General features: G+C 36.8%; 1 protein-coding gene across 1 annotated transcript in view; it reads right to left on the bottom strand.

Moving 5' to 3' along the window:
• Positions 1-826: 826 nt before the first annotated feature.
• LOC145675234 (adenylate kinase 9-like) overlaps positions 827-24,237 on the bottom strand; it is a 296,882-nt gene continuing 273,471 nt past the window's right edge. Inside the window, exons 25-27 of the mRNA XM_081745616.1 lie at positions 14,494-14,619; positions 9,565-9,751; positions 827-977 (exon numbers count right to left, since the gene is read on the bottom strand). Of these exons, the coding sequence (XP_081601742.1) occupies positions 827-977; positions 9,565-9,751; positions 14,494-14,619 (464 nt within the window). The remainder of the gene's footprint in view (positions 978-9,564; positions 9,752-14,493; positions 14,620-24,237) is intronic.

Here is a 24,237-nt window from a genome sequence, read left to right on the forward strand (position 1 = left end):
TTCCACATGGCTCGGATATACCTATACACAACAGCCTCCGCAGACATTACATACGGACGACAGTGATGACAAATACCATGCAGGAGACGGATAATACTGAATTTGAAGTAGGCATAGACGAGGGCCCTATTCTGTTCACTCACTCAGATCTATATGATTTAGTCCGTGATCTGGGACTGACAAAGGACAAAGCAGAGCTCCTAGGGTCAAGACTGCGTGAAAGACATTTGTTAGCACCCAGTACGTCCGTTATATTTTACAGACAAAGGGACTTTATATGCACACAATATTTTGCTCAAAAGACTTGTTAGTGAACTACAGTGATGTAGAAGGTTTGATGGGTCAGTTGAACATTCCGTAAGCGCCAGTTGAGTGGAGAATGTTTATTGACTCATCTAAAAGAAGCCTGAAGTCAGTTCTGCTGCACAATGGTAATATGTGGGTCTATGCCTCAATACCTGTCGACCATTCTGTGCACCTGAAGGAAACATATGACAACATGAAGGTGCTTCTTATTACCATACATTACGAAACAGTGGCATAAATTATTAAAATTTTGTAATGTTTATCAGTTGTATATGATAATATCTTAACTGTACATCGTTTCTCACTATATTCCATATTTCGGAGCATCTTAATTGTATACTTACACAAGAACTGTATTCACAATGTATATGCTAATTATAACTTAGTTTAAACTAGGCCCGGTCACAAAGAGGCACGGTAGCTCAGTGGTAGAGCGCTCTCCTCTTGTTTTGGGGTTCTTGGTTCGATCACGCCCATTAAGTGGGCTTTGTGCTGGACGAGCACTGTATGTGGGGCTTTCTCAGAGTTTTCCCATTTCCTTCCACTTCTTCATTCTATCATTTAGTTTATCATCAGCGTTACCATTTCCTTTAACCTCGGTGCATAATCTTTTGACATTGAATACAAGAATAAATAAATAAAATGGAATATTGTTTATCTGCTGGTAGACGCTATAAAATAGTTAATAACTTACCATAAACTATGAAGTCTGTTTCCTCTTACTTTCCTCTAATCACTTGTTATTATTTGAACACAAATTCCAATCTCCTGGTCTTTTTCGTAAAGTTCGTTTGATTTGAATTTAGTGTCCCTTTCTACAGCGAGGCTATATGAGACGTGAATCTACTGCTTACCCGAACCACATAAGCTCCTGCCATGAATCGAACCCGAGTCTCTCATTGTTAAGTTCGGAATAACACCATCATAAAATTCGAAGTGTACATTTTGTCTCATTTTACACAGTATTTGCTCTTCGATGGAAATCAAAGCTAAGGAGTTATATCTTCCCTTTCCTTGTACAGATCGACAGTAAGTCTTGATTATTTTTGGGGAGGAGAAGGAATGGTCTACCAATGCTGCCGTGGGTCACAATCAAAATCTATGATGTTCTTTAAAGATCAACATTCCACACTTTTCTTTAGGACAAACAGGCCCACTTAAATTCAACATTATTGCTTCCACACAGTGAAAACAAACCAAAGTAAAAAAAAAAAAAATACCTTACGCGCTTTTATAATACTGAACTCACAATTGCAAATGCTACTCTACTGTAGTTTGTTGCTTTTTCTTCGTTTCGCACCTTGACCCTTCCGCCCCCATCTGATCTGTGAATATTTTGGAGGAAACCAATGTCCAAGAAAGAACCCAGAGTAACATAGAAATAATACACGAGTGAGTTGTAATATGGAAAAACATTTACTTGGTAGTTTTCTTATTTTTTTAAAAAAATATTTTTTATTTTAACTTTGTATTTTGCAGTTTTCAAAACAGGTATTACAGAAAACACTTTTAATTAATACAGTAAAATGTGCTAAATACTCATAATTATTTAGTTTGTGCCGAGGGAGGAATAGATTTCTCGTCGTCTGCTGGTGAGTACAAATGTGTTCATGAGATGTCATGACAATCACTGGAACCACTTCCCCCTCCGCAAGGATTGTAGCAGAAGCCTTAGTTTCTCGCAAACTTCAGCGGGTTAACTTCGTCGCCGATAGCAGGCGCAGCTCCATGCATCTGAGTGTTGCTTTTCATGCTGCTTAGTCAAATGTATGTTGACAAGTAGATGTTGGTTGCTCGTTCCTTCCTCCGGTAAACTCAACAGGCTCTTGTATCCGCTAGATAGTGCTGATGTTTCAAACTCGTACTGACGCGCAGCGAAGACTTATAGTCGAGAGTTATATTTTTGTACTTGGAGTGAGCCAATATTAAAACAATGTTGTTTATCGCCAGTAAACGCGGTAACACCGAGAAAACGCCAAGATCACAATTGGATTGTGTGTGGTGATTTGAAAGTGTTGGGTATGCTTCTAGGACAATAGTCAGGATATACCAAGTTCCCTTGTTTCATTTGTGAATGGGACAGTCGGGCTCTGGTTCGTATCAAGCATTGGTGCAAAAACAGTGGCCCCGAAGGTTGGAATTGGTTTTAGGGGACAAAAATATCAAGTGTGACCCCCTAATGGAAAGAGACAATACTCTTGTTACCTCAGCACGTCAAATTAGGCATAATGAAGCAATTTGTCAAGGCATTACCTAAGTGTGGCAACTGTTTCAAATATTTATGTAACAAGTTCCCCAATCTGTCAGATGCTAAGTTGAAAGAAGGTATGTTTACTGGTCCTGATATACACAAACTAATACTGGATGAAGGTTTCCTTCATTTAATGAATGCCGTGGGGCAAGAAACCTCGACTGCGTTTAACTGTGTGCTTCAAAACTTCCTGGGAAACCATCGTAGTCCAGATTATATCGACATACTTGAAAACATGCTGACGAAATTCAAAATTCTGGGATGCTCAATGAATTTGAAGTTACATTTCTTACATTCGCATCTTTTTCCCTCCAAATCTGGGTGCTGTAAGTGAGGAACAGGGTGAAAGATTCTATCAGGATATCAAGGACATGGAACGACCATACCAGGGCACGTGGGATGTTCGGATGATGGGCGACTACGTCTGGATGCTTCACCGTGAGCACCTGGAAATGTCGCATAAGAGGAAAACCAGGGGCCACGCCATAACCACTAAGAAAGCACGGAACGAATGAGGAGTTTTGTACCACATACTCTGTATGTATCTGTTTACTGTATGCATATTTCAATATATTGTTGTTTTAACTTATATTCTACTTCAGCATGATTCGTGTTCCATATATATGTGTAATACTTCAATATGTGTTATCAACATTGGCAAAGTATACGATTTGTGCCAAGACAGTGGGTGATAGGATGTTTTGAGTTTCATTTTTGAATTCAGGAGGCCGAAATACATAAAGATCACCTACTGTTGAGTAAAAAAGTTTTTTCACTGTTGCACTGTGTTATCGACCTATTCTCGCGTATTAAATTTAGATGGAGCGATAGAGAACATTTGGTACATTGTGAGCCACAAAAGTGTGTTTATAACATGAAACTTTCAGTAACAAAGAAAACGAGAAGTTAAGCTAATTACCATAATCGTACCAAATGTTCTCTATCGCTCCATCTAAATTTAATACGCGAGAATAGGTTGATAACACAGTGCAACGCCTATTCTCGCGTATTGCACCCTTAGCTGTCGCACCCTGCACACGGGCGTGGACTAAACTTATGTGAGAACAATTGAAACAGTGCTATTTTACGAAAATAGAGAATTATAAACAATGTTTTTTTTTTTGGGTATATATTTATCACAAAATAGTTTAATTAAAATGCCAGGGGACTAGCCTAGTATCCTAGTCCCCTTGACGGCACGCCGCTGACTATATATCTTAGTTGTGCTTATTTAGAGTGTAGTCTCTTCTGCTTATTTATTAAGAACTGTTACTAACTATTAAAAACTGGAACCTTGTTCAGTTTTCATCCACAGTCAATTAGTTATAATTTTTCTATTTTTCGTTAAAATTCACAGAGAGACTACAGATATTAAAGATATTTTCAATTGTGACAATTATTTGAAGAATTTTCGTCCATTGAAGTTTCTATTTTTTAAATTATCATTTAGATAGGGCGCCAAAATATTGTTTGCTTACACTTACGAAATGTCCATAACCGTGCCATTCCTTGACATTCTTTCATTACTAACCGTATAAAAAATGTGTCCGGAAAATGGCCATATTGTATCCTTCCCAAAACTGTGCGTGGAAAAAGGATCATGATGTATCGTTCTCAGTAACAACTCAGTTTCGACGGCATTTCACTAGTACAAACATGACGATTTGTTACCTGCACACTGAAATACCACAATGATAATAAGGTTGGCTTCATGTTTTTGGTGCAACTATACAAGTGTCAGAAGTATAGGCTAATCTGTCGGCTATAGACCATGCAACCTCGTGTATCTAACAACGAAATCCTAATGAGGTCCTAAAAGATAAATTATTTACAAAGATAAAAAAGTGAAAATACTCGTATTTAACAGAACACTAAATAAGACACATTTTAAATGCTTTCGCTAAATACGTCATTAGATTTGAGAAGAATACATCATAGAATGGAAAAGTAGCTGTGTGACGTTTAGCTCGATGTGGTATTGCAATGTAGAGTCACGTGATTATGGAGTCAAGTTGAAAGTTGAAAGGATAATACTAACGAGATAAGTTGGTTGGTAAGAATAAAGGAGGGAAATTGTAAAGATACCAAAATTATACATAAAATAATAATGAAAAATACAAAAGGAAAACAAGGATGATATTAACATGCTTTACAGTTACTTTTGTTTTCTTTAGTTCCTACCTCCTTGTCTATCGTGCCTGATGAAATATTTCGCGAAAGTACTTCTAATGTAGTATTTTAGTATTGTGTGATATCTGCTATATTTTCTGGTAAGCCATCTGTAGTCTATATTTATTAATACGTTTTACATAGTGTGATGGAGCTTACCCGTTACTAAAATGGCTCACGTCCATCACTTAATGGATTTTACATGGTGGGTTATTCGTGTGCGTGATATTATATCCGGCACTTGTCCCATCACATGATACTTTTTTTTAGGGGTGTAGGACACTACGTACAGCGCTACGCCACTGGTTGTTTTTATTTTCTACTATATAGGTGTCAGTCGGTCTTGTAGCAGCCCTATTACTGTCTAGCCAAGTAAGTTTCCAGAATACTGGGAGTGCGGCCTCCAGCTAGACTGAGTACCTGTTCTGAAAGAGAAAATACCTTCTCGTCATGAAATAGGTTGAAATCCCCCATCCGGTAATTATCGAAGTATTCATCTTTGCTGATACTTCTAGACGGACTCCCAAGAAGGCTCCACACTTCTATGAAACACCTTAAGGGCTACTATGTAGCTAGGGTGAATACTAGATTTTCCAAGGTCGGGGAAGTTATGTGTCCTACGGATGTGTCCTCTGAAAAGGTTCGATCCCGCAATCCTTTCGTTCAAGGAGACGTCTCAGATTATGTTTCGACACGTCCATAGACAACTCCTATTATCATGTTTCTTGACCAGGATAATGTAAACACTACTCATCGTACCTAGTGAGATGCGACTCCAATCATCAGTAACCAATTCCACAAGATATTTGTTCTTAGGGTCGTTAGCCAAATTGCACTAACGAAATTGGTAGCATTAGTGCCTATCCGCCCTTCTCCAAGGCTATTTAGTGAACTTAAGACTGTAGATTAGTAACTGTTTCCGTAAAATAAAATAATCCTTTCTAACTATAAAGTTTATTACAATGCTACTAATGGATCTACATTACGGTTACAAAGGTGATAGAAGAAATTGCTTTGACTTTTTAGATCATTTAGATCGAGGCAAAACATAATTTCTATCATCTATAGTATTTCCGTCAACAAACGAAAAGAAAACTTAATCCACATTTTTGCAGATACCTACGCCTATCTTCAAAAAAGAGAAGACAGAAGATGTGACCCGCAGAGAAACTGGGCGAGCCTTCTGACAATAACTCGACCTGGCGACAAGCAGGACGAGCAGCAGCACAAGCACAAGCACACTCAAGCCCAATTTTCTGGATCTTAACTACTTATAGCTTATCGTAGGAGCGGCAGGAAGTTGAGTCGACAGAAATCCCTATTTATTTTAAGGGCTTATGTTCTCACATGTACCCTTGTTATTGATGGTGACGCCAGTCACGAATAATCTGACATGGAGTAATGTATTTATCTTAAAATTGCATAAACCAAGGGCATCATGTATTCCAGAGAATTCTAAGACATCGTAGCTTCCTGTTATTTCTTTAATTTCAGAATAAAAATTATGCTTGTTAAAATAACTCCAACTATAGTCGTCATTAGTTCTACTGAATTTTATGACTTGTAGTTTTTCGTTTTTCTTTGTGATTTCCAAATCTTAGTCAATACATTTGATTTCTTTAAGTTGGATTACCACACATTTTAGCCCATTCCCTTAACAATTGCGCAATGAAACGTTACATATTATAATTATTGTGTTATAAGATAGACGTATGTTTCAGCTACAATCAAGATACTGATTCATTTGGTCATGTTTTCTGATATCGAAAAAGGTAACAAATAAAAGAAAATATTTGATTCATTTTAAAATAAGCACACAAGACGGCACTTGCTGTTAGATTTTACTAGAAGTGCTCAGTTTTATGAAATGTTTATTTGTATGTGTAAAGTACTTTAAAGTAACGATCTCATTACGAAATATATTGTTTGACTGTTTTTCGTGTTATGTTTCACATTTTATTTAAATATTAGTTAACATTCAAGGAAATAGATTTTGAGAAGAAACTAACGCAGAACGCCATAATGTGTGGTTGCGAAATTTGTAAGTTGATCGTTGTAGTCACAATAAGAAAATTCCTGGATTCTAGCGTTGCAGTTTGAAAAGCGGTACTTTGCTGCGATTGCGGTAAGGGTCGAAAACTAAAATTTCCAGTAAGTATCCAAGCAGAATTCCATGATCACTTCCTTTATTGTCTGACATCAGTAAACACTCGACACTGTCTGGTAACGTCATACTATTCAAGCAGTGTTTAGTATAGCACCTAGAGCACCTAGTGATCCAACTAAATTGTAACTCGCTGTCACTCACCAAACATACAAGGAAAAGAACTGCTGGCTTAGCATCAAGAAACCATACTCAACAAGAAAACAAATATAATGTCCAAAATTTCACTCTGCCGATCTCAGCTTTGTTACACTCTCCCAATACAAGGTTTCCTGACGTTAGCATCTGGTATTCGAAATCAGGACAGTGGCGACTCAACCCAAAATTAAAGGAGGCAACTTTGACATTTTCACACATAATAATATTTATATATTTAGTAGGTTTATATATATATATAGGGTATTCTAAAAATGACGCCCACGGACAACAGACCACTATTCTACAGGTCAAGATAAAGCAAAAATATTATATGATAGAATGTCCCCCGGGTCCTACTTCAGCCGCTATGAGGAATCAAAATTTCACTATGTGGCAACATCGTGTATTAGCTTGGAACCATTAACATTGCTCTACGAATTCATCAAACAGTTACATCGATTGTTGAGGTAATAAGTGGTGCTAGTGGCAACGTCTATTGACTTCAATGTCATCTGGCAAGAATCGATTTAATTGATTGGTATATTGGTAGATCTAATCGCTGGTTCTTTATCTGCGACATTGCCACATAGTGCTATTTGCGTCTTCTGACGAGGACCCGAAAGATATACAAATATTATAAGATATATATATATGTGCTAACTATTTTTATATATATTAGAGAATTTGCAAACACAAAATTAAAAATTATAGTTTCGATAGAATATGAATCATTTACAAAACAGTTAAATATTTCAATTCCTTTCAAATAATTTTCCAGTCGATATTTACGGTTAATCAATGTGTCATGTAATTGATATAAGACATAATTTAAACGTTAGGTTGGTTTTCTTTATTTATGGTATGAGTGCACTCAAGTTAGGTGTATCATCATTGTGGTTATTTAAATTCAATTATAATAGGTTAGTTATCTTTAAATTCGGTGTTAATATACTAAGTATGTATCATTATATCTGTATAATTCACTTATGTTCTACGTTTTCCGCTAATCCTCTATTTAAAGTGAAAGTGGTAGAAATTAACTATTTCCGCTTTCAATATCAATATCCATTGAGAAAAACGGAAGGTATAGTGTTCCGTTTGTTGTAAATTCAAATGATGTGAATGTGACATTTAGAACAAGGACATGCTTTGTTATTATTCTGACTCCTTCTGACTATCACTTGTTTCCACACTTGCAGAAAACACCTCAAAGGACATTATCTTGATTGTATTTCTGATGTTCAACATGTTGCAAAGACCTGGTTTAAGGGCCAATTAAAATAATTGTTTTTGCAAGGGTGAGTAAAGCTGCAATATCTCTATACCAAGTGCTTCAGTCTCAGAGAAGAAAAACTGTAATCTTGTAACTACCTGTAGTTCCACTCTTCTTGAGTGAAGCCAGGAATCTTTCTGCATTCCTTAATATATCACTAATTTTCAGGTTGAAAAAATACACTAAAGGAGTACGCTACATTTTGTTTCTTCGTAAAGTGAAATTTCTCATTATTAATAATCGTTCTTGAGTGGTGAGTTAGTTATATTGGTGAGAAATTTGCAAGCGAAAGTAACTGGTTTGGCCTATTCAAGATTATGTTTATTGTTCCTGATGAAAGGTTTGCTGCACTATGTTTCGTAATAAAATGATATAGAGTAATTAAAGCAATTTTTAAAATTATATATAATTTCATTCGTTTAGAGTGTATTAAACTCGTTGTTTGATGGGGAAGTTCCTATCTAGGAAATAAATTGTTCCGAAATTTCCAGAGTCAAATCTATATGAAAGTCACTATGTGACCTCGAACCTCTTCAACCACCCGACCGAGCTTGGATCAAATTTTCAACATACATGAAGTTCGGGTCTGGGATGTTCTTTATTGTTTTGTGAATTAATAACTCTTACAATACCCGACCGATCTCGACCAAATTTTCAACATAGATGAGGTTTGGTCCTGAGATGATTTTTATCATATTGCTTTGACGATGTAACTTCGGGGAGGGGGAGAAGGGATACATTTAAAATGATCGAAAATGACCGATATTTGTGTCGAATCCATAGTTTTTGGGGTTGCTGAGATGAGTGACATTTCCGATGCCGCTTAAATCCAAATCCAGCCCCTCAACGTGGGAAGGGGAGGGGTGATATATAAAAATGATCGAAAATGACGAATATTAATTTCGAATCGGTAGTTTTCGGGGTCGCTGAGAGGAACAGTGATATTTCCGAAGCCATTTAAATACATGCCACTAAAATCAAAAACGGAATATTTCACGGGTACCAAACAAATGAGATAAGGAGTTATGCATCTCCTCCCGTTTGATCAGTTTCTTACACATTTGTCTCTTGTTTTAATATCCAAATAAAATTTATTAAATTTGTTGTAATACTGTCATATTATTAATTTCGTTAAGAACAGTGGTAAGAATCTAAGATAAAAGAACTATCCATTTTTAAGAGGTACCCAAGAGTTCAAAATTCCGAAATACAAAATCAGCTGACGATAAAGTAAAAATATACGAAATTATGAAAGTTACTTGCCTTGCGTCAGACAATGCAAGAGCTACAGCTTCGATGAGTAAATTTGCTGGAACTGTTCTCCCTTCATACAAATATTTCCTCAACCTAGCTGCAAGTTGAGAATCAGGAGCTATATCCAATGCATATCTAATTGAGTCTCCAATAGAAATTCGTTTAACTCCAAATTCCTCAGCAAAGCGCATAGCCACTGTTAACAAAAAATGAAACTGTAATAGCAGTTTGATCAAGTAATGTTTGATACTATGATCAAATTTACTTTTAGATTTGGAAATACATTTGTAGTTTCATTAAATGTAAAATACTATGAAGATCAGGTAACATTTTCTAAGTTTGGGTAACATTTTTATATAAAATTCAAGTGCAAGTAATTTGTGTTTAATTTATTATGTTTGTAGAAAAATTACATTGCATACTACGTATAACTATACAAATGATACAAAACGTGTGAGTGAAAGTACAGTAAATATATTTAAAAGTAATATGATAATAGATATAACGTAGTATGTATTCTTGAATAATATTGCAAAGTTCTGCTTGTGTAGATGTACGTAGAGCATAGGTAGAGCGAATTACAGGCCGGAATCGTTTTTCCACTGGCTTTTATTACAAAATCCAGTATAAACAGTATATTACAAAATATAATGTAAATTCTCTAATATTGTGTTAATAGAGAGGTGACACAATTCCCGAGCAGCCTAGGGCAGGATCTTCACAGAGCTCCGAAGCAAACTAGGTGGAGTGGATTATAGGATTCTCAATGCTCCGTGCAAACAGTAAGGGGGTTATGCTACTGAGGTTATGATGCCTATCAGAGCTCCAGGTAAGCTAAGAGAGCAGATGCGAAGCCTAGAGTTCGGAAGCAAATTAGAGGCTTTGGGATAGGTATCTCCTAAAGCTCCAAAGCAAGCTAAAGGAGGGATGACCAGTCGCAGACTGATGACTTTCTTTAGAATCTTCTGTTATATAGGTGCTCCAGCTGAGGCGGTGGCTCTGCTGTCCCTTGTCATCATGTTACCAGTGGTGTCACTGTTGTCTCTGCCATCTGCAGTCATAGTAATCCATAGTTAGACGCACACGGTTGATGATTGTAAATAGAAGCACATGTTGGGTGTTTGTAAGCACAACCATGCAAGAGGGCCGCGGTGGCTCAGTGGTAGAGCGTTCACCTCTGGTGCCTGGGGTGCAGAAACTAAGAACGGTATCAGAAAAACTAAGTTTTATATAAACATAAACAAATATACTGTACAATAATAACGCTACGTATAAAATAAAAATGACAGTGAAGTAAACCCTTATCAAAGTTTTCATTATAAAACTAGGAAAAGGACAGTATACACGGTGTGTTTAGTGATATTATTTAAAAATGACACACATTTTTAAACAATAGATCACAGCAAGATGAAAGAAGTGTAACGCTTGAGGTTAAGTTCTGATTTATACTTTTGGAGAAAATCCAGGAAAATACATTTAAAAGCATGTCTTTGTTGCCAATAAATTGCTGTTCTGCTGGAAGATACTGTTTCTTTATTGATTTACTTATTTCAATATTACTCATGTGAAAGATACAGTATGAAGCAGCATACTGTATCTACAGTTATTTGTGTTCTACAAATAGTGATACACATACTCCTAACAGTAGGACAAATACCACTAACAGTGATACATATGCCGTTTGTAAAACTCACATTATGTATGACAAGAATTACTTATGTATCTTTACCTGATTTGATGCTGATAAAATACCCTTTAGTTGAATAATTAATATTAACATAAGCATTATGCCGTCACTGGCAGAATATTTGCTATAAAATTAGAAGCTTTCTTACCGAAGCTAACCTTTTTAACTTGACACATGTGTTATCCGTTTTAATACTTTTCATCAATAAAAGTGCTTTCTGAAATTTCTCTTTTTTTTTCACTACACCTTTCAGCATATCTATCAATACTTTTTCCCCTTAAACAATATCCTACCCAAGTTTTTTCTCTTATCATTTACTTGGAATTTTTTATTTCTATTACTATTTTTCACACTTTTCACTGGTTTTCCTAACAACCTAGCTAATTTAGTGTTCTCCATATCCATACTTCTAACCAAGTATCCTTGTTTCGTGTTTTTTCTTTTTTTTTATATTATGTTCGCGTTTCTGCTTCACCTCACTAGAAACATTTGATGATCCTTTTCAATAATTTCTATTGTTTAGTGATCCATTGAATACGCTATTTTCTTCTTGAACGCTTTCATCACCCGCATTCTTGGTTTTATATCTCTTTCTGGTTTCAGGTCTTTACAAATAATGCAAAAAAGTAATCACGTTCATTTTTCTTTCACAACTTCAATTATTATAGTTACCGCAATTTATTTTGTTTCAATTACTATAGCTTTCATCTTATAACTGTTCAGCTTCATCCATCTTCATCAGTTCTCCGCAGGTTTTCCGCTTTAAAATACTTTCTATCTGACAGACAAACACACTTGAACCATGTTTATTGAGTAAAGTTAAAAGTTTAAGCCCAGTTGAACACTTCTCCTTCTATTCTTATTATCTTATATCTGTCATCTCGTCTTCTATTCTGATTCTGTTCGGTGCTGTACATGTTGTTTGATCCTTCTATTCCGCACCAATTTCCTTGGTACTCCAATCAAAATATTTCAGCTCACTTGGTCGAAAGTCTTTTCTAGACCAATAGGAAATTACTTCAATTAATCCGATCATTTCTACCAGTTAGTTGAACCAAGCCAAAAGGATTTCCTGTGCCATCCTTCTTCCAAATTCAAAATTTTACCCTCAACTTAAGTATTTGTTCCCTCACTAAATCTTGTATTCAGTATTCAAATGAGACTTTTTGGTTCATGCGATACGAGACTAACAGTTCTATTATCCTAATTAATTTTGCAATTATTTTTTTAGCCAATGGACTATTTTCTCGCTTTCTGATACGTTTTCAAATACATCTACCTTATTTTATCTTTTATTTATTCTACGAAATATCTTCTTCATTCGCCAATAGATCGTACAAGAAAAGACTTCAGTATTTTCCATTCCTACTAGCAGTCTATTCGTGCATACGTAGACTGCACTGTTGTTCTATGTGAAGGTTTGGGCAGAATATATTGCTTTCTACTTCCACAGTTACGAATATCAAAGTATGCAATATACCTACTTTGGTTATTTATTTCTTACAAACCTGAATAGGGAACAGTTAGAACGTTTAATTCATAGAATTATGTCTTACGAAACATGTATGTCTAATAATTCAAACAACTTTTATTCCTACAATTTGTTAGATCATTCCAGAAAGTCCTTCAGAAAGAAAAAAACATCTTTAATGTGTGAGTAAAAATTGTTGTTATTTAAATTGCTGTTAAAATTGCTGTTAAACAGCAAAAAATGTAATATAATTTTACTGTTAGTGACAAAATTGAGCAAGTGATCACTGACTACTTATTTTCAGTGTCAAGTCAGTTTATTGTCCCTATGTCAATCCAGAATCCATGTACTGGTAACATGGGTTCGTGTCAGCATAGTATAATGGGACCTCAGGTTGCAGATATAGGAGAAGTCCCATATATATAGAATTTTGCTACAAGAATATAGAATAAACAGTCGTGGACAGATGACTAGGGTGATTCTCCAGCTTGAGAGCTTGGCATGAGGCTAACAACCACATCCTGTAAAAGAGTGACTTGTTCAGAAACATTTACAGAAACCCCGGATCATTACAGATAGCTAGGCACGATGTCTACAAAGTAAAATGTATATGAAATTTCAATCATAGAATATAAGAAGTCCTTATAGAACAGGCGCCGCATTAACATCCGTAATGAATAAGTTAGAGAAATATAGGATGGATCTAGTAGAAATTGAGAAAATTATATGAATGGGAATGGGAGCGGTGTAGACCGGAAATTTTACGTTCTTTTACGGGGAAGGAAATAACAATCACCAACTATGGACAGGGTTTTTCTTATACAAACGAATAATATCAGCAGTTGCATGTGTTGAATTTGTTAATGATAAACTTTCTTTTAACATTCTTTAGGGTCGGTGTTGGGATATTATTGTTCTAAATGTGTGTGACTCAACAGAACATAAAGAAGGCTTTTGCGAAGAAATAGAATGTATTTTTGACCAACTCCCAAATACCATATGAAAATTTTATTAGGAGATTTCGGTGGGAAGGTAGGATGAAAAGATATTCTCAACGGATTATAGGCAAGGAAAGTCTTTATAAAGAAAGTAATAATAACGGCGTTAGACTTGTAAACTTCGTAACATTCAGCAAACCTTATTGTGAAGAGTACAAAATTTCCCAATCGTGACACTGACCACTACCTGCTAGCAACGATGATAAGAGAGAGGTTATGCTTGGGAAAAGAAAATATTCAGCATCTGAAAACGGAGAGATTAGCAAGACCTAGGCGCAGATGTGAGAATAATATTAAGACGAACCTCTCAGAAATATGAATACAAAATAAAAACCAGATCCAGTAAGATATGGACAGAAGTCAATCGTGAGTTTTTGTAACTAAGGCATTGAACCTCCGGGTCCCATAGGTTATATTGGACACAATTTGACGTTTATTGCATATTCACTTACATTATTACAAATTACAAAAAGAACACAAACTGGTCTATTGGAATTATAGGTTAATAAACATACAAGTATTTGATTTCACAAATAGCTCTAATTTTGTTCTACTAATTTCAATGAATAAAATCGTACCCAATTCATGTGATTGCCATAGCGTAATCAAAGTACTTTTAAAAGTTTTCAGGACTCAGAATAGCCGAAAGAATAGCGTAGTGGACATCAGTCCGGGGTCCTAGGTTAGATTTTAGTAGTTATCGGTTCTCTTTAGACACAATCATGTCCTTAAACTAACACTAAACACAAACAAACAATCGAAATTAGTTCGAAAATACTTACAAGATGTTTTTCCAGTTAAAGGTGGGCCGATAATAGCAACACGTAATGGCACAGATGTAAAATTTACTTTCCGTTTAAGATATTTCAAAGGGTTCAAGCTGAATTTCTCTCTATTTTTTTCGGAACCTGAAAAAAAATGAAATATTTTAACTGTTATAACAAACGTTGTCGATATAAACTTGCTTTGCTATATTTTGAAAAACAACGATCGAATATATTTACAAGTAAACAGATTAAAAATAGAAATTTTACATGGTATTTTGTTTTCCAAGTGCTTCCAGTCTAAATACGTTAAATCCGCAATCTATATTATTTGCATTGAATTCTGACATTAGTTGCAAATAGAGCATATACTTTGAGAAGATTACAAAGTAAGTAACACCTATCTAATTTCCTTAATTTTTGGAGATTTCGTAATTTCTTACATCAACCGTACTTTCCATGTATTTATTTGGTCAATAATGATTTATCCCCTCCGGTGAGGAGTGTTCAATTCTGTATCTCATAGGTAAATTACATTCGATGGTAACGGCAAGCAATGTAATTTGTTTCCGATAGAGAGATGAACATAATTTAAGAAGCAAACGAAAAAGAGGAAATATGACCAATGATTACAAACAAATGCATTTATTCACGATTCTTTTAAAATAAAAATAGCAAAAAATGGCATTTACGGTATTTTGTCACAACTTCTGGTCTTCAATTAGATAGTTTTTATGTATATGACATTAGTTGACAATGACAATGACAGTTTGACAATGTTATGACAAAACTACATGAGCTGACATAAATTATTGACCACTTCCTGAGGGGCTACAATGATTAAATTTGGCATGATTGTAGCTTTCCGGAACTAATCGACAGGAAAATTGCCAAAAGTGAATATTTTTTAATTTTTAGGGGGTCTGAAGAGGGGATGAAGAATTTCCCTATGTTATTTAAATGGGCCTTTTTAAGGACCTATAATCTCATATTTTAGGTACTTAGAATTGGAATACAAACTTGAAATTCGGTATGCTTGTACGTTTTCGTTAGCGTTAACTAAGTAAATCGCTAAAAAATAAAAATTTCCAACTGTAGATTGGTTTTATGAGGAACTGAAAAATCTTCTCCATGTTATTTATATGGGACATCTTCTTCACCCCAAAATGTTTAGGCACTTCCGGCACGATTATAATGATGAAACTTCGCATGACTGTAGCCTTCCGGGACTAACCTCGCGGAAAATTGTCAAAAGTGAATAGTTTTAGTTTCTAAAGGGTCTAAAGGGGGATGAAGAAATTTTCATGTTATTTAAATGGGCGTTTTTTTTGGGATACAAAATCTTATCTTTTACATAGTTGAAATAGGAAAAACTTGAAATTTGGTAGAATTGTGGATTTAAGAAGTGCGAGGCCGTAGGCCAAGTAAACGTGAGGATCAGAGGGCGAAGCCCCCAGCTGTGCCAAATTAAGGAAATGTAATTAAAGAGCGAATGCACAAAATTCACTCTTGATGCAAAGGCTGATATCTAAGAGATGCGAGGCCGTAGGCCGAGCAAAGGCGGGGGCCTGTGGGCGGAGCCCCCAGCTAGCCAAAGGCTAGTATATATATAAAATTAAAGTGACTATGTTCGTAACTTGATAATTCTTGAACCACCTGACCGATCTCGATCAAATTTTTAACATAGAAGAGGTTTGGGTTTGAGATGGTTTTTGTCATTTCATTTTGATGGTGCAACTTGGGGGGAGGAGAGATATTTAAAAATTATCGAAAATAATCGATATTAGTGTCGAATCCATATTTTTCTGGGTCGCCGAGATGAACAGTAACACTTCCGATGCCGTTTAAATCCAAATTCAGTCCCGCAACTTGAGGAAGAAGGAGGAGTAAGTATATAAAAATGATAGAAAATGACCGATATTAGTTTCGAATTTATAGTTTTTGGGATCTCTGAGACGAACAGTAATACTTCCGATGCAATTTAAATCCAAACTCAGCCTTTTATATTCAAAATGAAATGTATTCTCCTCTTGCGAAGAACGGGTATTCTGCTAGTCCTTTATAAACAGAGAATTTATTACATCTGCAGAGAACTTGAAGATACAGTGGACTTCCTATAATCTGGCATGTTCGGATAATATCAGGTATCGGACAGTGCGTCCCATTATCGCTAAACATTAGATCCTAGACTGAATACAGCTATAATATGATGCTTGGCAGCAAATATTGTTTGCCAGGGAAAACTGAACAAAGATTTCCAAATAAATACAACCAAACCTTAATTATAATTCTACATGTTAAAGAAGACAGATTGATACAGAATTACTGTACTGTTATAGGCCTCCAATAAATTGAAAAAGAAAATAAATAAAACACCATGTCTATGACGTACCATGAGTCATTACGGACTATTGGATGCAGACTAACAAGAGTCTACTATATGACTATTCTGCTTGCAAGGTGTTAAGATTACTAGGATATGTAAAATATACTCTTGTTTCCAAGCTGGAATATTAGTGTATTGAATTATTTTAAATTTACCGAATTAATTATGTTTCTCTTAATTGAGTCCTGGGCACACAATCCAATGTCTAGTACTTATAGACATGAACTTTATTTTGAAAACTTTTTTTTTTTTTTTTTTTGTAGAAGATAGCACCAACCAGGGGCGTACGCAGGGGGTGGGACCTTGGGGTCCAAACCCCACCGAAATTTCGACTTTGTGTAAATTTATCCTAATTTTAGGGGCAATTTTAGGAATTTTAATATGAAATATCCTCAGATTGAGTTTGGACTCCCCGAAATAAATTCCTGGGTACGCTACTGGTGCCAACACAACAAAATGATCAACATATTTAATTGATAATGCAGATTGCAGTGTCTCAAGACATTCTTTTAAGTAAACATGATATTTTTTCCCATTCATTTAATTTATAAATTTTGATATCAATTCATATTTAAAAAAATAAATTTAGTAACTAATTTACCCAGATTCAGATTTCATAGATATTCAGATATCCATTTCGTAGATATCCAGATTCAGAAAAAAAGACATTTTGGAATTATTTCTTCTCCTGCTAGCCTAGTTTTCAGGCGTGTTGATTTCTTTCTAGAAGCTTGAGATTGTTCTGTGCTAATTACATTTTATACCTAAACCATCTTGCGGATGTTGGTTTTCACTTTGTTGCTCATTGAATTGCTACCGCAGTCATCTTTGTTGAACAGAAACATCAGGATTACCCTGTAACGCAATATCTGAATCACTCTTGTATACAGGAACGTAATATAGAATCTATTGGAATCCCTAATATCTCATTATTCTCCTCAGAAATTAGTGCTGCTATAGGTTCGGCCAAGATGGAGTATGATCAGAAGAATAATCCCTGGCTTCACGTTTAATCTCAGAGGATTCATAAGTTTTCCTTATAGTTGTTTAGTGAAATGTAGAGCCTTTTCTCAGCACCGATTCTTTGAGACGTAAATCTACAGTTAATACGGAATTCGAGCTGCCGAAATATGTTCAAATTTTAATTCTCTTTCACTGAGACTCGAATCCAGGGCCACGTGCACCAAAGGTGCATACTCTAGCAGTAAGAAAGAAATAACGAGAGGATTCCACTATAATATGCCTTCCATACCTGTTATTGTTGCAAGCAGGGCTGGCCTTAGGCCAATTGAACCGATTTCTCCCAATCGGGCCCAGAGCCTAAGAGGGCCCCGTGCTATTGCCGTCTTTTCTGCTGTCTAGTTTAATATATTTTCCAGTGACGTTTTAACAGCATATTAGGTCCCAGAGAAAACAAGTGTGTTGTGGTCTTTATGACTAAATTTTGCTCCTAATACATGCTGCTCCCATTCTGCTCGCGGGGCCCCCAGCCAAGAGGCTATGATACTGTTAAGATGGCTTTGCTACTCTCGGTTGTCAACTACACACAACAACATATTACAATACAAGTACATCCATAAACTCCACAAGGGAGGGTATGGCCTCTCCCTAACGAGGAAATGAATAGTTTGTATTAAGTTTCCAGGCATAAGAAGAAAATTCTGAATTTATTGCTGCAGTAGTTTCTTCATTTTTTTACAACTTCTGTTGTTAAAATAGATATTACGTCCAGGAAGTATTGTGCAAACCCCCAACATCCCTAACACTCTCCCAAATTTCCTTACATACACCCTTGGGCGTAAAAACATTGTTTTCTTTGAGTTTGTGTAAAAAAGTATATCATTATACTGGGTGCACACCCCACTAAGTAAAAGTTCCTGGCGTTCTTAATGATTAGGCCTATGTAATGTGACATTACCGCGAATAACGGGATGGTATCAAATAAATCAGCCTCAGTGCGACTTCTTTGCACATCCTTTCTCTTATTCCAGCAGCGCAAATCAGTAAATGAAATGAAATGAAATTTTTAAGGTTTACGTCCCACGGTTATGCCGGTTAGGCTAAAGGAGACGGTGATGATGAGAGATGAGTGACATGGTAGAAGGAAGAAAGCAGGAGGAAACGGGAGAACCCCGAGAAAACCCACGAGCACGGTGTTTGTCCATCACAAAGTCTACAAGGCGCGAGCTGGGATGGAACCAGGGTCCCCAAGCACCGGAGGTGAATGCTTTACCACTGAGCCACCGCGACCCCCCAGCGCAAAATCTGTCTTCAACATTGAGGGGGACGGGCAAGACAGTTCCGCTCATAATATATTTTTTGAGCAATGTTCAAAATATTTATGAAGTTGAAAAACAACGCTGTAGGGGATCAGGAAAGCAGAGTTGTCTTAAACATTGAGAGGCGGGCAGAGGCTTATTCTGGGGTGACATCAATTTCATCTCACTTTCCTTTATGGCAGTCAGACACAAATTATCAAATTTATATCCGAAAAACTCATTTCGAATCGAGTTATTGGGCGGGACAGTGCCCTGTTCCAAGATTGGAGGGACATGTCCCCTCATCTCCCCGGTATTTGCGCCAGTGTTTATTAGCTATATTAAAAATACAAAACCAGAGGACAAACTTTGCCCTCTCCTGCGAAAAATCCCGTTATTGTATTAAAAAAATCAAGTCAAGAAAACCGAATGTATGCTATTTTTTTACTAGTGCATATTGACAGTGATGATTTCAGAACATTTTCCCTAGGGGGCATATTAATACACAGGGGGGGAAGAAAAGTACAAACCATAAATGTCCTACAGCTGTTCCCGCTATAATTCTTACTTGAAGAAGGGGCATAAATATTTATCGACTGTGGAAAGGCCGACAAAAATTGTAAAGAACTATTAAAATATTGTAAGTTAAAGTTTATTAATAGAGAGCAAATTTTTAAATTTTATAAAGTTGGGTTGTCGACTCGAAAAACGTATATTTTTCTATTGGAAGAGCTGTGTCTCGACTCGAATTTTCCAAGGAAAATTCTGTCTCGACTCGACTCGTGCGCATCCCTACACACACACACACACACACACACACACACACACACACACACACACACACACACACACACACACACACACACACACACACACACACACACACACCCCTGTTTGTCTACCCTACAAAAGGTGTCTGCAAGCTGGGCCATAGGAAAACCGAGTATGCACTCATATCTGCTTTACCAATGGAGCTATTTTCCTGATACGCTCTCAAAAGTTGCGCCAGCGATAAAGCTACATTTCCAAAGGCACCAGAATGCAGTATCTCGAACCTGACTGGGTACGTACAAGTGAGCACCCAAACCAACTGGGCATTTGCAAAACGAGTAAATGTAACAAACGAAGACACTAACTAACAAACAAAGATATTGTGTGTAAAATGTGTAAAATGCGAGTTCAGTGAGTAAATGTGAGTAATGCAATTAGAGCAATTCCTTTAAACACTAGTTAACTTTGTAGCAAATGAATCACATGGATATATGCTGTTGACTTTTTTGGGCCCTCCAATTTCTTTCCACATTTTCCTTTCCACCAATTATTTCATAATCATTCACTCTCATTAATCACACGTCTATTATAAGCTATAGAGGATAACCAAGGGGTATAAAACTAGAAATTTCATTTGATTTCAAATGGAATACTGCATTGATTCAATCCCCGAAAAAGTTAGTTTGTGGTGGACAACATCGTTTCCATGGGTTTTCTCGAAACTCTCCCATTTCCTTCCACATTCTCATTCTACTAATTATTCCATCATCATTCCCTTGCCTTAATCATCGCCTCCCTTAACCTAACAAGGATATTTGTGGGACGTTAAACTGTAAGATTTAATTTCATTTTGAAATGGAATGGCGAGACTAAAGTAGGGTTATATCTGTTTGTTTTTCGATGAAGGTTAGGGTTTCTTTTCAGCACCGAGGCTGTAAGAGAGACTTATAAGTTAAGGTGGAATCCGAACCACTATAATAGTTCAGATTTTATTAATGCTTCCGTGAGACCATGTGACCAAAGAGGCACGTGCTAGCTATAAGACCAGCGGGAGAACAATATTATATGCCTAAAGAAACATGAGACAAGATACATTATTCATACCAGGTAGGAGACCCGGGTTCGATTCCCGGTGGGATCTCATGTGGTTCGGATTCCATGTTAATCAGTAGTTCCCGTCAGAGATGTTCACCCTCGCGAGGGTGGCCCTCTCGAGGGCATCCTCACCCTAAATTTCCCTCGCCCACAGTGACGCGAGGGCGAGGACAAGTTTTGGCCGCGAGGGCGAGGGTGCGCGAGGGCGAGGACAAGCTTCGATGGCGAGGGTGAGAGTGCGCGAAAGCGAGGAAAAGCTTCGACGAAGAGGGTGAGGGTGCGCGAGGGTGAGGGCAAGCTTCGATGGCGAGGGTGAGGGTGCGCGAGGGCGAGGAAAAGCTTCGACGAAGAGGGCGAGAGTGCGCGAGGGCGAGGACAAGTTTCGGCAGCGAGGGTGAGGATGCGCGAGGCCGAGGATAAGCTTCGATGGCGGAGGTGAGGGTGCGCGAGGGCGAGGAAAAGCTTCGACGAAGAGGGCGAGGGTGAACGAGGGTGAGGGCCAAGTGTTACTGCGGGAGCGAGGGTGCACGATGGCTAGAGACAACTTCCTTCAGGAGAACGAGGGCACGCGAGGGAGGAGGACAAGCTTCCTTAAAAGAAACTGTTTTGGAGTTTGCTGTTTGACCTCTTTTGGAGAGAGGCAAAATTTAAAATATTATCTGCCATGTCCCCTAGATGAAAAGTTAGTGTCATAGCAAGTTTATACATTAATCGTATTTTTTCTTTCAATTAATTGCAGTAGACAATTTCTCGTGTGTACATACATAATTATTAAAAATAATAATGCAAATAAGAATAATATTTGATTTTTCCCATGAAAGTTTCCAGGTAGAAATAGCGCTACATTAAGAAGTAAGTGTGCCTCATTGTGGCCCTCCCTGTGCTGGAGACGTTTTAGATAAGAAGTGTCCACTACACTGTCATGTTTAAAGAGTGTTGGTAGACAGACAGACAGTCACTCACGTCATTCAGCAGTAAATGACAAGAGCGCTGATATCTGAACAAACACAATCAATGAGAGAACCATCAGAATGCAGTAGATCAGATGGAAAAAGACTTGATGGAATGACTTTGGTTCATAGATGGCCATAGAAAACTAAAAACGAAAATATTTATTGCAATTAAACGATTAACACGATTGGTATTATTGGACGTGAGTACGTTGGCTCAGTGCTACAGCCAATCTCTGGTTTCAGGGGTCACTCGTTCGATCCCAGGCCAAGTGAGTTCGTGGAGGACGATAGCGTATACTTGGGTTTTCTTGGGATTTTCCCGTTTCCTCCAGTTTTCTCATTCCACCTATTCTTTCATCATAATTCACTTGCAATTCCATAAGTCTCCTTTAGCCATCGATGGCATAACCGTTGGATGTTAAACTAAAGATTTATTTTTTTATTTTTATTTATTTATTTATTTTTTTAAAAGATTGGTATCTTTGAAAGCGTTTTTAATATAGTGTAAGAATATGCAGCGCACAGTCTTGAAAAGGGAGACTATTTAGGGCGTCCAGTAGGCTTCTTTCTGTGATCTGTTACCCTTCATTATCGACGTTTTTATTATTATTTTTTTTTCGCTAAATAGGATATTAAAATAGAATGATTTGGTTCTATATCGCAAGTTTTAAAGCTCCCTGACAACTGATATTTAGTCAGCAAATCATAGGAAAACTTAGAAATAAAGAAACAAAACTACCTGAAGTATTCGGCTATGGTTCATCTAATCATGGGCGTCGTAACGAGGGGCTTGGGTGGTCGCGTTCCTCCCAGATTTTCGTCACACGTATGTAAGCAAATTAAGAAAATAAAAGCATATATTCAGGGGTGTAGTCGAGAGTATACGAAGGTGTATTGCTCAATCTTAGTCATTTGCGCATATTTTCTGCTTCAAGGCGTGTAGTACTATATTCAAAACTAGCATATATAACCTGTGAAATTTTTAAGACTAGCGTATACTCTGTGAAAATTTTAAGACTATGGTGTACGCCGTGTGAAATTTTAGGACTTGAGTAGGAAGTTTTTGATAGTCTATTATTGCAACATAGCCCCTGCCCGCTGCAGCCCCTAGTTATTCGCCTCTACTTTCTAAACATTTTCTATATATTTTACATCCCTGGAGTTGGTGGCCCCGCATCGTGGTGGTTGTGGGGACATTATCTAAGCCTTTGGTCAAGTGACCTTACATTTGGACCTGTCAAGTGACCTTACATTTACATAGATTACTATTGAGATAAGTGGGTAAAACTGCATTCAGGTTTACACCTATAATTTCATGATTCTTAGTGTTCATCCTCCCGAAGGGGAACTTTCGAAGATGTCCTCAATTCTAACTATAGAGAAACGTTCTCACACAACAGAATAAACATAATTTCAAGCCGTTCATGATCTATATTTAGAAAAAAATAGCACTCTACTAACGTAATTTGCTGTTTTGGAAAATATAAGTTTTACTTATGAATATCTGGGAATCAGTCGATCTGTCTGTATTCTGACGTATTAGAGTTAATGTCCCTTTATAATTCATCACCGATGCCGATGCAAAATAGTACGTGAATCTATAGTTTATGGTAGGATCCGAACCACCATAATGCGTTCAAACTTCACTCAAGGGAATCGAACCTGAGACTTGCTGCAAAGCAGACATGCTTGCTAGACACTATACTAACTTCCTTTGTATATTTCAATATCATTAACTTTCAGTAATCACAGGTAATCGACCTATAACCAGAGTCGAAGTCTAAGAGGGAGTTATTGAAAATGTTTAATTATCCTAATTTTTATGTAAATATTTCACTTTAGAATATTAGCGTTTAAATACTCCTCTCCCCCATACAACTATTACACACGCTAATACTATGTAACAAGCAGTAACGACTACATATTATCAGGTGCAACATTTAATCAATCAACATATAACATATAAAGCTTATAAAATTTTAATTAGTCAGCTGGATTACATCTTATGAAAAGAGTTGAATAATTTCCACCTTATATGTTAGTTGTTTGACGTAACGTAAGCATGAAGGTAAGCTTAGATCTTTGTTCGAAATTCACATTGAAATGATATTCGCAAAGAATCTTCACTGGGCTGAATCTCTTTCGTTCCAGGTTGGCTACAAAACTGCGATAATCGTAGGACGTAAAAATGAAGAAACCAAAAAGAAACCAACTTAGCGAAGACCGCAATTTAAGTCAAACTTGAAACTTCTTTTCAAAAAGCAATACATTATCGTAGATGGCTATCTGGCGCTAGCCG

Source organism: Thermobia domestica, chromosome 18 (assembly GCF_964235325.1).
Source record: "Thermobia domestica chromosome 18, izTheDome1.hap1.1, whole genome shotgun sequence".
Classification (NCBI taxonomy): Eukaryota; Metazoa; Arthropoda; class Insecta; order Zygentoma; family Lepismatidae; genus Thermobia; species Thermobia domestica.